The sequence below is a fragment of the Lynx rufus genome, unplaced genomic scaffold (assembly GCF_022079265.1).
Source record: "Lynx rufus isolate CCGP_SWC_20201006 ecotype Redwood Valley unplaced genomic scaffold, mLynRuf1.p SCAF_54, whole genome shotgun sequence".
NCBI lineage: Eukaryota > Metazoa > Chordata > Mammalia > Carnivora > Felidae > Lynx > Lynx rufus.
In genome coordinates this window covers 988,388-1,004,150 of record NW_025814872.1, presented here as the reverse complement: position 1 = coordinate 1,004,150, position 15,763 = coordinate 988,388, and the positions used below count along the sequence as shown (strand labels likewise).

Here is a 15,763-nt window from a genome sequence, read left to right as displayed (position 1 = left end):
GGACAACCAGTGTTACCAGCTGCTTGTATATTTTTCTAGAGAGATTCTACACAAACGCAGGCAGAGTCAAATATACAATCCTGTTAATCCTTTTATTCTCCCACAGCACACAGCGTCCTGCACACCGCATGCCGCTCCTTGCTCTTTCAACGTAACTAGAAGTCTTGGAAGTCTGTCCAAATCAGCACTACCCTGCTCTTAGCTGCCTAGCGTCCCATCATATACATGCGCCATGACTTACCACATCCTGTATTGATTGACCAACGACCAACGACGCTGGAACGAATAATCTTTGGAGGTGGGCCTTGTGGCACACAGGGAGTATGTCCTTACAGCAAATCTTATACATGACGTTACTGGGCCAAAGTGTTACGATTACGTTTGTAATTTGTACAGATATTGCCAAATTGTGCCCCGTGGGGTTTGTCCCAGTTTGCGTTCTGTTAGCAATATAAGGGTGCCCATTCCCCCATGCCCTCACTAGCACTTTGATTTTGACCCAACATTTGGATTTTTCCCAGTCTGGGAGTTACAGACTATCTTGTTTTTTGTTTTGTTTTAACAGACTTTACTTTTTAGAATAGTTCTGGACTTATGGAAAAATTATGAAAAGTGTCCCCTATTGCTGCCTCTCTCCCATAAATACTATACAAAATGTAGATGCTAGGGACACCAGGGTGGGTCAGTCAGTTAAGCGTCCGACTTCAGCTCAGGTCACAATCTCATAGTCTGTGAGATCGAGCCCCGCATTGGTCTCGGAGCTGACAGTGCTGAGCCTGCTTGGGATTCTCTCTCTCCTCTCTGCCCCTCCCCCATGCACGGGCATGTGTGTGCACTCGCTATCTCAAAATCAACAAACCTTAAAAAAGAGAAAATGTAGACGCTAAAACAAAGTTGCTGGTGTTGCTGAAAGCCCAGAGCCAGGGGTGAACATACAGTAAGGGCTGACTCAGTAGGCTGCTCAAACCCCACACGTGCACGGGGCATGCACGTGGGTATTTGTGAAGAGTTTCCAATAACTTCCAAGAACAACACACAACAAACAGGTTGTGGAGCCAGGGGCTGGGATGCTGGGGCCCCTTTGCCCCTGGATACTCTTCTTCCATTTGCACATCTCCAAACCACGTGCACGTGTTATTTTCGTAATAGCTTTAAAAGAATAGATGGTTTTATTCCAGCCAAGTGACTACAAGAGAAACAAAGGAAAATCAACAAATTTGCTGGACAGCCCGGATCAGAAATGCTGCAGATGTCATGACATTCACAAACACACACGGCCGCTCGCACGAACTTGGGAACCACAGGGTATTGGGGTGTATCGATTCGGCACGTGTGCTTACAAGTGCCCTGGAAAACACACATGGTTTCCCGTGCGAGCAGAGTTATAAACATGGGAAGACGTCTCCGATGGTCTGAGTCCATCTGGTCAAAATAATTTATAATAATCAACGTTCATTCATGCAATTATGATTTGTGGGCATGACATGGCAGGTCTCTTCCTAAGCTTTTTGCACACTGTATCTTCTCAACAGCCTTAGGAAGTAGGATCTGTTGATGTAGACATCACAGATGAGAGAACAACGTCATAGGGAAGTTTAGTAATTTGCCCAAGGTTGCAGGACCAGGGAGTGCAATGCAATTATCTGTGTGTACGTATGTAATGGATGGATATATACGTATATATGCATACATGTACACACACATATCTCAACGTATCTTGATATGCCAGTGCTAATGGAAATATAGTATGATTAAGGCCAGCCTCTCGGCCGAGCCCCCGTGTTGAGTGACCCTTTGACAGCAGCCAAGGGTGTGTCCTACCCTCAACTCAATTCTGCAGACGTTTTGAGCTAGTGCTGGAGACGCAGCAGCAAACAAAACCACAATCTCTGCTTTGTGGACCCCTGAAGAAATCAGGCACTTGAAATGCTTCTGAGATGGGGAAACTGAGGCATTGAGCCACCAGGTGACCCACCCACAAAGGCACCCCTCGAGGCAGGGGTCCTGCCCTGATGCAGACAGGGGGGCCTCTGCAGGATGCCTTTCGCCGCAGGGCTCTGGAGTGGAGACAGGGAGCAGGGGTGTTCCAGGACATGGTCTCCAGAAGAGTAGAGACCAGGGGTCTCCTGTGTGGGATCCTTGACCTGTGGCATACTAGCTGGCACAGGCTGTGTATGCAGGAAACAGGTCAGGGCAATGACAATGTGACCCCTTCCCAACCTGAGCCTAGGACACCTGCTTTGTCGAGTGACTGCGGCTGTTGGGAGAAACAGCCACTCCCCATGTGTCTGCATATACACACACAGATTTGCACACAAACACATCCCGCTTCTTGCTGTACTCGCTTCTGGAAGACCAAAAACCCACTGCTACTGAGCACTTGTCTTGTGCAGGCCCTCTTCTCACCAGCCCACTCAGTTCTGACAGGAGGCACAGAGAGGTACAGGTACTTGCCCAGAGCCACACAGCTAGTGGTTGACGTGTTGGTGGGACCCAGGCAACCAGGTCCCATGCCTAGCAGCCATCACCAGCTGCTAAACACCAGGAGGCAAGGGGTGGAAGCCACCAGAAACTACTCTAGCTCCTCAGGATGGGAGAGAAGGGGTGGCCCAGTGAAGGGGTTGTGTGTGGTTCCCAGCCGGAACAGGACGCCTAAGGTCACCCGTAGCTGGTGGCTCCTGCCCACTATGGGGGCTGAGCATTCAGGAGCCACCACTGAGCCCAAGACCAGCATCTCTGGCTTCAGACGGGCGAGGCAGAGATGGACACACTCCTGGCCCCCATGGCCAGGGCTCTGCCCATCCCTCCTGGTACCCTTCACTCCCGTGGGCCTGGTGCTTAATCCCCAGGAGGGCTGGGAGCTGCCCCAGGACCCGCTTCCGTCAGGAACCATCTGGACACCCTCCAGGAAGGGTCCACTGTCCAGTCTGAGAGCACAAAGCCCTAGAGCGTACGTGCTCTCGTGTTCACAGGCCACACATGCATGAGGCACGAACCAGGACATGAACAGGACATGACAGTGGGCCGACCCTTGGCCCCAATCCCCATCCATGAGATTGAGGCTCCACCAATCTTTCTTGAAGCTGTGTCCCGTGTCAACAGAGTCTGAGACTGTGAGGACTGTAGTCAACTTTACGTGTTTAGCGTCCACTTTCTAATCTGCTGCACTGGACAGTCACCTGTGATGTTCAGAGTAAGAATTTGTACCAGGGGCACCGAGGCGGCTCAGGTCATGATCCCACAGTTCCGGAGTTCGAGCCCCCGGTCGGGCTGCTTGGGATGCTCTCACCTCTCTCTGCCCCTCCCCTGCTTGCTGTCTCACAAATACACATTAAAAAAAAAGAAAAAGGAAGACCCTGTACCAACCCCCAGCCTGAGGGGCAGGAACGCTGGCCTGGACATCGCCAGCAAGACCTGGGCCTGGGCCCCACCAGCCCCCTCCCTGGGCCCTCCGGTCCCCAGACGCTGTGACCTGTATGTTATGGCGAAGAACACCCTGCACAAGCAGGCACACACACGCAGGTGCGGAGCCCCAGGCGAGGTGGCTGACATCTTTATTGCTTGGGAGGGGGAAACAGGTGCTCAGGAGCTCTTGGTGGGGCGGGCGCGCCTCCTCTTTACCATCACCGGCTTCTGGCTGCGCAGGATGGCGCTGGCTCTGCGAATGGCGGCCTAGAGCGACAAGGAACGGGCTCAGCCCACCAGCCCTCCCCCAGGGAGGGGTCGGCAGAGGCCCCGCCTCAGTTCTGGCAGCCCCACTCACCATGCGCAGGTCTGGACGGTACTTGTTCTTGCGGATCATGTGCCGGATGCTGCTGAGGGTGGCCCGGGCGTTCTTGTTGATGGTGGTCCGCACGTAGGAGGTGGCAGGTTTTCGCTGGCCTAGAGGGTGGCAGGGGTCAGCCTGACAGTCGTCTGGATCTTTAGTGGACCTCCCAGGCAATGGTGGTGCGGTCTCACACCGGACACACGGGTGCCAACGCCATCCACCCATGTACTGCCACAGGCCAGGCCCAGCTGAGCACCCTGACGGGTCTTCTCCCGTGTCCCTAACAGTTATCAACTCACTTGACAAAGGAATGCAGAAGCACTGGAAGGAGAACTCTCATCCAGGGTCACAGGCACACAGCAGTTAGGTGAACACAGGCTATCTGCCCGTGCCCTGCGGGCACAACCCCCATGCTGGCCAGGCAGCCAGTGCTCTGGACACCACAGCTCTGGTCTCTTCCTGCCCTACCCCCAGGGCCCAGGCTACCCTGTCTGGAACAAGGGTGTGAGACAAGCCGTGAGGCTTGGCTGAGTTGCTGGCAAGCCACGAAGGGGCCAGGTAAGGCCAAGGTGAGGAAGAGCCCTGGGCCAAGCACCTGCCCTCCCGCATGCCTGCACAGGCAGAGCCAGGACTCCCGCTACCCACGATCAAAAGGAAAGCACCCCCTTTCTTGTGCCACAAAGCTGCAGGCCTCGGTTTAGGATCTCAAGTAGAACAGTGGGGTCCTGGGTAGACTCCGGGCTCCAAAAAAAGATCGTAATAAAAGGGGTCACCCAAGAAACCAAGGACGCTGCACCACACCAGTGATTTTAAACACTGGCCTTGACCAAGTTGCTGACCTCAGAGCAGAAACATTACCTCCTCATGTCAGTCCAGTTTGACAGCCCAGGGGAGGCCACCCAACAATGTGAGAAGAAAGTACAGTTTTCAGAGCCCAGAGCACCAGAACAGGATTTTCGGGAGTACCGGAACCCTACAAGCTCGTTCCAAGCTCTCTCTTGCTCGGGTGCTGTGCTCCTCAGAAGGGACAGTAATCCCCCTCTAGCGTGGGAGGGAGTCCCATCAAGAGCCAACAGGCCGTGGCCACTGCTGTCACTGAACAGCATGCTGGACTGCAAACCCAAAGAGAAAGCAGCCGTACTCAGAGCCCAGGGAAATCCTCATTCCGATCGCTTAAACTAACCCCCCTCCCCACCTCCCCAAGAACAAACAAAGATGGTGGAGCTGGGATACCGACTCAACCTTTACCAGCCTCTGAAGCTTTGTCCCCGTGACCTGCTAAAGACACCTGTCCAGGCCCCAGAGCAGTTTATGGGGGTCACGCTACTGCTGCTTCCCATGCAGAACTAGCCTGTCACTTCTTACCTGCTGGCCTGTTTTCCCACCTGTGCAATGGGGACATCTACCTCCCCGACATGCTTCAAGGACTTAACCTGAAAACATCACACGACCGTGCAATCCTGCAACTTAGCCCTTAGAACCACCTGGTGTGGATGAGATCCTGCTACGCTTAACAGATGCTCACACCGCTTCCCTCCCGATCTGGGGAATCCTCGATTCCACAGCATTACAGCTGTGGCCCGAGAGGGGCCTGCAGCCCGGAGCCAAGCCAGGGCGAATGCTCACCGGATCTCCGCTTCATCACCACCACCACCCCTTTGCCGTCTGCCGCCGGCTCCACGCCCACAGTCTTGCGGTGAATCAGCCCGTTGTAGCGGAAGGAGTTGCGAGCCTTCAGGTTATTGGGCTCCTGGGAAGGAGAACGCATCGGGGTCGCGAGGAGGGAAGGGGCCCCGCGACCGCGAGAGTGCCCCCCTCAGACCCCGGCGTCCCTGCCCCACTCACGGTGCTGTACGTCTGCTTGTTCCTCTTAATCAGGAAGCTGGAGCAGTTCCGCACGACCATCCATTGCAGGTGGGCGGACATGGCGGCAGCTGCGGGAAAAGGGGCAGGGACAGGGGTCAAAGGGAGTCCCGGACCGGCGCCTCAGGGGCAGGGTGTGACTGGGAACCAGGGCGAATAGGGGTCCCCAGGGGCACACAGCCACCTAGCACTTTGCCAGACGGGGCTGGATGACCGGAGGCGGCGGCCCGAACTCGGGAGGCCGAGACTAACTGCGGGGGATGCAGGGGTGAGAACTCGAGAATTCACAGCGATTCCCAGCGCTGGAGTCGGGGGGGGAGGACAGCCAAGGACACAAGGGGCGCAGCGACTGAGGCCACGCAAAGGCAGAGACCCAGGGCCGCGGAAAAGTGCTGCGACCACGCGGGCCGACGGAGAGCCCAAACCTCACCTCCGCTCTCTACGGCAGCCGGAGACGGAAAGAGGCAAGCAGGGGGCGGGGCGACGCCTTTAATACCAACACGCATTTCCGCTTCCTCCGTGAGCTCGCACCGCCCCCGCCTGTCCCCGCCTCCTTCCGTCCGCCTCCGAGGCGGCTCGGAAATGTTCGGCCTCTTCCGCCAGCTGGTCTCCTGCCGCTCGAAGACCTTCGGAACTCTTCGGGCAGGGACCCGAGGGCGTGTTCTCGGAGGCGGAGCGCCACCGTTCCGGGGGCCCTTCGTGTGTTTTCGGAATTCCACGGCTGGATTTCCGAGTGGGTCCAGTTCGAGAGGCCCCAAGTCCCTTTCCTCAGCGGTTTTCTCAGCGGTTTGCGTGAATTACCTAAGGCCAGCTCCAGCGTCTTCGGATCCTTCCGCTCTTCGTAACCTCTCGGCTATTCCCGACGAAGGCACGGAGGCCCGCTCGGCCGTTTTCGGAAATCTCAGGAAACGCTCTTCCCCCGGGGTGGCCTTCTCTTATTGGCGCTTGCCCTTTCGGGTCTGTTCGGAAACACTCGATTTCCATTCGGCCACATTCGGAATTCTGTAGCTAATCCCGACAGACCTCTCAGTTTGCCGGCCTCAGGTCCTTTTAAAATAAACTCTTAGGGGCGCCTGGGTGGGTCAGTCGGTTGAGCGTCCGACTTCGGCTCAGGTCATGATCTCACACTCCGTGAGTTGGAGCCCCACGTCGGACTCTGTGCTGACAGCTCAGAGCCTGGAGCCTGCTTCAGATTCTGTGTCTCCATCTCTCTGACCCTCCCTCGTTCATGCTCTTTCTCTGTCTCAACAATAAGTAGACATAAAAAAAATAAACTCTTGGGGCGCCTGGGTGGCTCAGTCGGTTAAGCGTCCGACTTCAGCTCAGGTCACGATCTCACGGTCTGTGAGTTCGAGCCCCGCGTCGGGCTCTGTGCTGACAGCTCAGAGCCTGGAGCCTGCTTCCGGTTCTGTGTCTCCCTCTCTCTCTGCCCCTGCCCCGTTCATGCTCTCTGTCTCTCTCTGTTTCAAAAATAAATAAACGTTAAAAAAAATAAAAAATAAATAAACTCTTAAACCGTTTAGAGTCTAGAGTTTAGTCTAGAGTTTAGAATCTAGAGTTTAGAGTCTAGAGATAAGCTAGACGGAATGTCCTCGCAGACTGCCACCCCATGAGGGCATAGATTCCCTCTAAAGGTCGAGTTCCTTGGAGGAAAAGAGATTTGCGTGGGAAAGCTCTTGGTTCCTTTAGGGGGTCCATACCTGTTGGCCCAGCCTCTTCTCCGTGCCTTGCTTCCTCCCGCTCCCGTTCTCCCCTCTCCAGTGTGCCCACTGTCACACCCGTTAAACTTTGTGGAGGTTTATTTTTTGCCTGATGTAGATCTGTGGCTTCAGCCTCACCAGCACGGGGCTTGGCGCTTGCTGGTGGTGGTGAGGATCTCAGGGGACCCCAGCTCACTAAAAGGAATGGCAATGGCTTAGGTCGACCCCATTATTAATGGCACCCTGATGTGTGATCATTTCTGGGAATTCCTTGAGGGCAGGAGCCTCCTCTGGTCCCTCTCTATGCTTTTGGGCTTCACCCTGAATGAGTCCTGGCAGTCCAGAGGCACTAGGGAAAACCTCCTGAGCAGACGGGAACCCGGGGATCGGCCTGCTGCCCCCATCAGAGCGCCCAGAGTCTGGAAGGCAGCTGTGCTCACCGCTATAACCACCAGCGCTGCACCAGAGCGCCCAGGATCTGACGGTTGGTGTCCACAGGGCTGCGAGAACCATCCACCTTCGTGCCTCTAGGTTCATTCCCAGGCGCACGAGAGGCCCCAGGAGACAGGCAATGAGTGAGAGAAAGCTCCGTAGGGCCCATGTTTCTTCCATTAGGGCACCCTGACTGCTGATTCTTTGCCTCCCGGAACTCGTTGGGGTCCAGGGGCCTTGTCTGATTCTTGTATTTGACGCCTCCTCTCCCCCCACCACCTCCACGCCTGGCCCAGCCGTGGGGCGCTGGTGCGCAGGGGGCCCTGGGGACAGGCACTGAGCAGAAACAACGTCGGGGCTCCCATAGCACCCCACGCTGCCTCTTTAGACAACCCTGATCCTTCATGCTCCTTGGGGGTGAATAAGGCCCCTCCCACCTTTATCTGTGAGCCAGGCTGTCCCCCAGCACAGGCCTCTGAGGGCCGGGACGTGCTCAGAAACCGCGGCCAGGGTTCCCCCAAGCCGGGCCGGTCTGCACCCAGCCAGCTCAGGTGACCAGGAGGGCGCCGGGCACACCTGGCGCCGTCCCCTGACCCCGCCCCGGGCCCGGCCGCACCCCGGAACGCTCTCCGGGGGAGCCAGCTTGGCGGAGCAAGGCCATGGCCGCGGCGCCAGCGGTGGGCGCCCCGCAGGGGCCCCCGCCGGGTGTACCGTCCCCGCCGGCCGCCGCGCCAGGGCCTGCGTCCGGCCTGGGCCGCTGCCGGATGGCGCTGCTGCTGGCCGTGGCGCTGGACGTGGCGGGCATGGCGGCGCTGCTGACCGGCGTGTTCGCGCAGCTGCAGGTGCGCGGCCGCGACTTCGGCGACCTGCTCATCTACTCGGGAGCGCTGCTCGTCTTCCTGAGCCTGCTCGGCTGGATCCTCTGGTACACCGGCAACATCGAGATCTCGCGCCAGGAGCTCGAGCGCGACTACGGCCTGCGGCCCTCGGCGCTCGCCCGCCTCGCGCGCAAGCTCTCCCGCCGTTGGTCCGCCCCGGCCTCCTCCTCCGGCCCGCGCGCCGCGCCCGGCTCCCGGGGAGCGCGCCGTGCCGCCCGCGCGCCCCCGCCGCCCGCCGCCAGCTCCCGCCGCGTGCGCCTGCAGCTCGCCACGCTCGAGGCCGGGCCCGGGGCGGCGGGCGCCGGCACCGAGTGAGCCCGAGGTGAGGGGCGGGGCGGCGAGTGGGGCGGCAGGGAGAGTTGGAGAGAGCTGGAGGGACAGGGGGGAGACAGCAAGAGTGACGGGGGAGGCGGGGAGGGGGAGGTGGAGAGACGGGGGAGAGCTGGAGAGAGGGCGGGGGGGGGGGGGAGAGCTGGAGAGACAGGGCGGGGGGGGGAAGTGCTGGAGAGAGATGGTGGGGATAGAAGTGGAAAGAATGGGAAAGATGGGGGGATGGAGATGGAGGGAGACAATGGGGAGGAAACACAGGGGTCAAGGTTAGAAAGGAGAGTAGCAAGGCCTAGAGGGTGGAGGCTCAGACAGCAAGGCATGACAGTGGACTTGGAAGACACAAGGAGACCCTGCCCCCCAGATGAGGTCCAGGGATATCTGTTACCTCACCCCCACACTTGGAGACCCTGCTCTGCACCCCAGCCCCCAGCAGCACCAGGTCCCATTTAATCCTCTCTGTGTAACTGGGTCTCTGCCATCACTACTAGTATCATCCCCATCCCAGCAGGGGACATTGAGGCCCAGAAAGGTGCCGCCTCTTGCCCGAGGGCACACAGCTGGGATTCTTCTGAAAAAGAGGGAAAGAGTAAGAACACCAGGAGGAGTGTGAGATGCAGGGAAGCCTCTACTGCTCTTTCCTTCCCTTTTCTCTCTCCTCTACCTTTTATCTCCTTTCCTAAACACACACTCTCCAGCTTTGCTCAAACACCTGCTATGGCTCCCTGTTGCCCTCTGAGAAAATCCTAGCCACTCACTGCATGTGGGCCCAAGTTTCAGCCCCGCATCCCCTGCCTTCTTTGCAGTTATGATGGCACCCCTCCGTGCACGGACACCAGGCTCCCTCATGTCAATTGACCTCTGTTCATGCTTTCCCTTATAGCAGGAGTGCCCTTGCTGTCTGTACTCCACACAGAAAACTTCCCATGTGTTCATTATGGCCCAACTCAGTCTTGCTGCCGTTCTTTGGGTCTTCATATTGTCTGAGTTACCCCTGTTATCTCTTATATCTGTCTTGTTGTATCTGTGTGCTGGTACTATCTCTCCCACTGGACAGGCAACATCTTGACGGTAAGGCTTGGGTCTCTAGTGTCTTCATTCTTAGCATGGCCTAGCAAAAAGTAAACTCGGGAAATCAGAGGTTGATGAGTGGGTAGGTGGATGGTTGGATGGGTTGTTGGATGGATGGATGGATGGATGGATGGGTGGATGGGTGGATGGATGGGTTGTTGGGTGGATGTGTGCATAGATGAAAGGGTGGATGGATGGATATGGTTAGATTGATGAACTGGTAGATAGGTGAATGGGTGGTTGGATGGATAGTTTGGGCAGATAGGTAGGTAGATAGATGAGAGAATGGATGGTTGGATCGATGAGTGGACGGCTAGGTAGAACAATGAATGGATGAGTGACTGAATCACTTTCTCAAATGGGTTTCCATAAAAGAGTGAAATCCTGATGTCCTAAGACCTTCTTTGTATGTGAGGAATTAACTTTTCTCCTATGTATTCAGAATGATACTAGTTATATACCCTTCTTTGTGAGAATTCAGAAAATAGTCACTCCAATCATCTGCTGTGTTCTGTAGTTCAGATGAGGAGACCGGTTTAAGAAAAGATGTATGCGAGGCGCCTGGGTGGCTCAGTTGTTTAAGCGTCTGACTCTTGATCAAGAAAGAAAGAAAGAAAGAAAGAAAGAAAGAAAGAAAGAAAGAAAGAAAGAAAGAAAGAAAGAAAGAAAGAAAGAAAGAAGGAAGGAAGGAAGGAAGGAAGGAAGGAAAGGAAGGAAGGAAGAAAGAAAAAAATAGAAGATGTTTGCATAGCTGAAGCATCAGCTAACACAAAATTCGGCATATAATGCAGAAATACTCACCAGTGGTTAAAATTACCCCTGAAAATCCTTTACCTAGCCCCAAAGTCTAATACATCTGGATGGATCTCCAGCTGGAGCCACCTGCCTGCCAGAAACATGGGCCAAGCTGACTGGAGCGAAGGCCCCTGTTAGAAGGAAGACAGGCCTGTTCAAACACAGGACTCCTTAGTGGGCAGGGTGAAGTGTTTCCAGGGCATGAAGGACAGAGAACTTGAACTGTAACACAGGGACCTGAAGATTCTGGCCCTGGGTCACTCCCTTCTCCCTCTGGAGCCAAAATCCGTTGAGTGGACAGACAGAGCCACCACCATTCTTTGTTATTTATCCCCTCTTGTTGTTTTCTTTCTCTGTCAATCTCTCTTTTTCTCTGTCCCTGTGTCCCTGTCTCTGTCCCTGTCTCCTGTGCCTCTTTGTCTCGGTCTCTGTCTCTCCTCTCTCACTTTCCTGTCACTCATTCTCTACCTGGCACCACTGGGCTCCGGTGAGTTAAAGGCCCACAGGTGCTGCCTGCAAGGGGGGCCTGGAGGGAGATGAAGGAACAAAGGAGAAGGTGTGTGAGCTCCCTGGGGCTAAAGCAGCGAGAAGGGGCTCCCTTCCCCTGCACCCTCAGGCCGCTGGGTGGGGGGCCCAGCAGATGCATGGATACTGAGAGGGGTCCCGAATAGCCACTAACCCTTCCCTTCCTCCTGCAGACGGACCCATGGCCCCACCTGTTGGCACTGGACCAGGATGTGCAGCTGTGCCCAAAATCATTTGGCCACCAGGATGCCTATCTGTCCTCCCCCATTGCCCCCCCCCCCCATAAATGGCTCTGCCTCCTAGCACTGTGTGTCTGTCTGGGAGAGAGACAGCCCTGGGGCCGGGCCACACCCCCAGAGGAGCTGCCCATGCCCTTGGGGACCTTGTAGCCGGCTTCACACCGACCCCCCACAGAGGGCGATGGGAGAGTGGGGCCAGGATCTTGAGCACGGACGCCCCCTCCCTCAGTCCACACCTCCCTCAGCCCAGGCCCCTCTGGTGGTTTGGGAGGTCCTCCGAGAAGCACGCAGAGGGACAAATTAGACTTGCAAAATATTTATTGGGAGGAAGCATGTATGGAGGGTAGTTGGTGACACCTGAGATTGGGGGGAGGGCTGGTCAGGATGAGTCTTCAACTGTCTGCACTTCCTCGAAAATGTCTGTCTGGCCTGTGGAGAGTCTGAGAGTAAAGTTGTCCACTGGAGACAGCCCGGGTCCAGCAGGGGCCCCTCCCATGCTCGGGCATTGATGGGAAGCCAGGCACATGCTTGGGGACGGGATCCCGAGGGTAGGCGGCAGGCAGAGGCCGACAGTCCGTGATGCTCCCGCAGGAGAGCTGAGGACCACATTTTCATGGCGGCAGGATGCCACCCCAGCCCAGTTCGGGCACCCCTCAGCCCTGCAGCCTCAGCCCAGGCCACCCCCTGCTTACCCACTGCCCCCCCCTCCTCAGCCCAGACCTCCCACGATCACGCACACACACGATCACACACACACTCGAGCGCACACACACACACACACACACACACGCTCACTCCCTGCCCCAGAGCTCGACCATCTCCTGCTCCCATGATACTTAGAAAAGGTACCACGGGTCCATATGCTAGATCTGTATTGAGGGGTCCCGCCAGGAGTGCCCCTAATCATCATCCTCTCCCCCTTCCGTCTCTTCACCCCCTTCTGTCGTCCCTTCCCCTTCGGTGGCCCCTGATGTGTCCAGGTTCCCCTCCAGGGGAAGGGAGGCCCGCATGCTGCCCGCGGACCCCTTCTTGTCGCTCAGATTCCCCCGGTCCTTGGACAACAGAGACTCGGTCTTCGACAGGTCACAGTTGCCCTTTAAGAAGCCTGGAAGGTTCAGCATATCGCGGCGCTTGGCCCACCTGGCGGGGAGGACGGACCCTCAGCCTCAACCTTCCGCCTGCCCCTCGGGGGACGTGGGTCCCACCCCGAGTCCCAGCCCCACTTGCCAGAACAAGCAGATGCTGCAGATCAGGAAGAGGAGGCCCCCACACGTCCAGCCCAGCGCCCACATGTGCTTCCTCCGCATCATCTCTGCACAGAGGAGGCGGCTTTGAAACCGGGGCGGGGGGGGGGGGCTCCGCCACGGCCCCGGGGACCCTGCTGCCAGGCACTCACCGTCTGGGCGCTGGTGGTAGCAGACCCCGTCCCGGTAGCAGCATCGGAGACGCAGACAGAGATTGGGGTTTTCGATGGCCGCCTGGCCCCCGCAGCTCTCCCGGTCCCACACATCTCCCTCACAGCCTTGGGACCAACCACACGTGTCAGCTGTGCCACAGAGTCCGCCCAGAGCCTCAGAACACCGCAGTCCCAAAGGCAGGCTCTGGGAGCGTCTGCCCGGTGCTTACTCTGCGGGACACAGGAGTCCTGCCCCCAGCGCCGCCTCCCTCAGACCCAGGAGTCCTGACCCCCCCCCCCCCCGGGCCCTCCTCCCTCAGACCCTGGAGTCCAGACCCCAGCCCCTCCTCCCTCAGACCTAGGAGTCCTGCCCCCAACCCCTCCTCCCTCAGACCCAGGAGTCCAGACCCCCAGCCCTCCTCCCTCAGACCCAGGAGTCCAGACCCCCAGCCCCTCCTCCCTCAGACCCTGGAGTCCAGACCCCAGCCCTCCTCCCTCAGACTCTGGAGTCCAGACCCCCACCCCCTCCTCCCTCAGACCCTGGAGTCCAGACCCCAGCCCCTCCTCCCTCAGACCTAGGAGTCCTGCCCCCAACCCCTCCTCCCTCAGACCCAGGAGTCCAGACCACCCCCCCCCCGGGCCCTCCTCCCTCAGACCCTGGAGTCCAGACCCCAGCCCCTCCTCCCTCAGACCTAGGAGTCCTGCCCCCAACCCCTCCTCCCTCAGACCCAGGAGTCCTGACCACCCCCCCCCCCGGGCCCTCCTCCCTCAGACCCTGGAGTCCAGACCCCAGCCCCTCCTCCCTCAGACCTAGGAGTCCTGCCCCCAACCCCTCCTCCCTCAGACCCAGGAGTCCAGACCCCCAGCCCCTCCTCCCTCAGACCCAGGAGTCCAGACACCCAGCCCCTCCTCCCTCAGACCCTGGAGTCCAGACCCCAGCCCTCCTCCCTCAGACTCTGGAGTCCAGACCCCCACCCCCTCCTCCCTCAGACCCTGGAGTCCAGACCCCAGCCCCTCCTCCCTCAGACCTAGGAGTCCTGCCCCCAACCCCTCCTCCCTCAGACCCAGGAGTCCAGACCCCCAGCCCTCCTCCCTCAGACCCTGGAGTCCTGACCCCAGCCCTCCTCCCTCAGACCCAGGAGTCCAGACCCCCAGCCCCTCCTCCCTCAGACCCAGGAGTCCAGACCCTCAGCCCCTCCTCCCTCAGACCCAGGAGTCCTGACCACCCCCCCCAGGCCCTCCTCCCTCAGACCCAGGAGTCCAGACCCCCACCCCCCTCCTCCCTCAGACCCAGGAGTCCAGACCCTCAGCCCCTCCTCCCTCAGACCCAGGAGTCCTGCCCCCAGCCCCTCCTCCCTCGGACCCAGGAGCCCTGCCCCCAGCCCCTCCTCCCTCAGACCCAGGAGTGCAGACCCCCAGCCCCTCCTCCCTCAGATGAGGGAGTCCTGACCCCCAGCCCCTCCTCCCTCAGACCCAGGAGTCCTGCTCCCAGCCCCTCCTCCCTCAGACCCAGAAGCCCTGCCCCCAGCCCCTCCTCCCTCAGACCCAGGAGCCCAGGCCCCCAGCCCCCTCCTCCCTCAGACCCAGGAGTCCTGCCCCCCAGCCCCTCCTCCCTCAGACCCTGGAGTCCAGACCCCAGCCCTCTTCCCTCAGATCCTGGAGTCCAGACCCCAGCCCCCTCCTCCCTCAGAGACTAGACTCCCAGCCCCTCCTCCCTCAGACCCAGGAGTCCAGACCCTCAGCCCCTCCTCCCTCAGACCCAGGAGTCCTGACCACCCCCCCCAGGCCCTCCTCCCTCAGACCCAGGAGTCCAGACCCCACCCCCTCCTCCCTCAGACCCTGGAGTCCAGACCCCAGCCCTCTTCCCTCAGACCCTGGAGTCCAGACCCCCTCCCTCCTCCCTCAGACCCTGGAGTCCAGACCCTAGCCCCCTCCTCCCTCAGACCCAGGAGTCCTGGCCCCCAGCCCCTGCTCCCTCAGACCTAGGAGTCCTGCCCCCAGCCCCTCCTCCCTCAGACCCTGGAGTCCAGACCCCTAGCCCTCCTCCCTCAGAACCAAGAGTCCTTCCCCCAGTCCCTCCTCCCTCGGACCCAGGAGTCCTGCCCCCAGCCCCTCCTCCCTCGGACCCAGGAGTCCTGCCCCCAGCCCTCCTCCCTCGGACCCAGGAGTCCTGCCCCCAGCCCTCCTCCCTCGGACCCAGGAGTCCTGCCCCCAGCCCCTCCTCCCTCAGAACCAAGAGTCCTTCCCCCAGTCCCTCCTCCCTCAGACCCAGGAGTCCTGCCCCCAGCCCCTCCTCCCTCAGACCCAGGAGTCCTGCCCCCAGCCCCTCCTCCCTCAGACCCTGGAGTCCTGCCCCCAGCCCCTCCTCCCTCAGACTGGGGATCAGTCCCCCAGTCCCTACTCCCTTTGGACCCAGGAGTCTAGTCTGCCTCCCTGGCCTTGGAGGACCCGGGTTTCATCCACTGCTCACTCCATGGGTAGAAGAATCCCTGGATTCCATTCCCATCTGTGAAGGAAAATGGTTGGTGTTGGGGCTGCGGTATGAAGGCTGAGGAGGCTCCCTGCTCAGCACTCTGACCCTGTCTTTGGCCCCCTCACCTACTGAGCCCTGCATCAGCAGGAAGAGGCTCAAAGCTGGGATCCCAGAGCCCACCATGTCGCCTCCCTAGACCCCTGGGGCCTCTGTGGGGACAGACCTTGAAGGCCATCACCCCAGCAACCAGCTGGGCCCCGCCCACTGCCCACCCAGCTTTCAAGGTTCTAAGTTC

General features: G+C 58.9%; 3 protein-coding genes across 3 annotated transcripts; 1 reads left to right on the top strand and 2 right to left on the bottom strand.

Annotated features, from left to right (window-relative positions):
• Positions 1-3,537: 3,537 nt before the first annotated feature.
• RPL28 (ribosomal protein L28) lies at positions 3,538-6,170 on the bottom strand. The gene is made up of 5 exons (XM_047101005.1): positions 6,063-6,170; positions 5,615-5,703; positions 5,396-5,519; positions 3,764-3,882; positions 3,538-3,672 (listed from the first exon to the last, which is right to left on the bottom strand). Exons 1-5 carry the CDS (start codon positions 6,136-6,138, stop codon positions 3,583-3,585), a joined length of 498 nt encoding a protein of 165 aa, XP_046956961.1. The 5' UTR covers positions 6,139-6,170; the 3' UTR covers positions 3,538-3,582.
• A 2,253-nt stretch (positions 6,171-8,423) lies between these two features.
• On the top strand, positions 8,424-11,636 carry TMEM238 (transmembrane protein 238). The gene is made up of 2 exons (XM_047101015.1): positions 8,424-8,964; positions 11,534-11,636. The coding sequence occupies exon 1, from the start codon at positions 8,424-8,426 to the stop codon at positions 8,955-8,957; it is 534 nt and encodes a 177-aa protein (XP_046956971.1). The 3' UTR covers positions 8,958-8,964; positions 11,534-11,636.
• Positions 11,637-12,498: 862 nt separating this feature from the next.
• Positions 12,499-15,651, bottom strand: TMEM190 (transmembrane protein 190). The gene is made up of 5 exons (XM_047100927.1): positions 15,594-15,651; positions 15,466-15,501; positions 12,996-13,121; positions 12,827-12,911; positions 12,499-12,739 (listed from the first exon to the last, which is right to left on the bottom strand). Exons 1-5 carry the CDS (start codon positions 15,649-15,651, stop codon positions 12,499-12,501), a joined length of 546 nt encoding a protein of 181 aa, XP_046956883.1.
• Positions 15,652-15,763: the final 112 nt, after the last annotated feature.

Bases quoted from the DNA above. Each gene is read 5' to 3' on its own strand.
- RPL28 (XM_047101005.1), bottom strand. From the start codon at position 6,138: ATGCGTGTTGGTATTAAAGGCGTCGCCCCGCCCCCTGCTTGCCTCTTT. The intron at 5,704-6,062 runs GTGAGGTTTGGG...CTTTTCCCGCAG, and splicing joins GGCTGCCGTAGAGAGCGGAG to CTGCCGCCATGTCCGCCCAC. The intron at 3,883-5,395 runs GTGAGCATTCGC...GCCACCCTCTAG, and splicing joins GGTGATGAAGCGGAGATCCG to GCCAGCGAAAACCTGCCACC.
- TMEM238 (XM_047101015.1), top strand. From the start codon at position 8,424: ATGGCCGCGGCGCCAGCGGTGGGCGCCCCGCAGGGGCCCCCGCCGGGT.
- TMEM190 (XM_047100927.1), bottom strand. From the start codon at position 15,651: ATGGTGGGCTCTGGGATCCCAGCTTTGAGCCTCTTCCTGCTGATGCAG. The intron at 15,502-15,593 runs GTGAGGGGGCCA...TTTCCTTCACAG, and splicing joins GCTGATGCAGGGCTCAGTAG to ATGGGAATGGAATCCAGGGA. The intron at 12,740-12,826 runs GCAAGTGGGGCT...CCTCCCCGCCAG, and splicing joins TGCAGCATCTGCTTGTTCTG to GTGGGCCAAGCGCCGCGATA.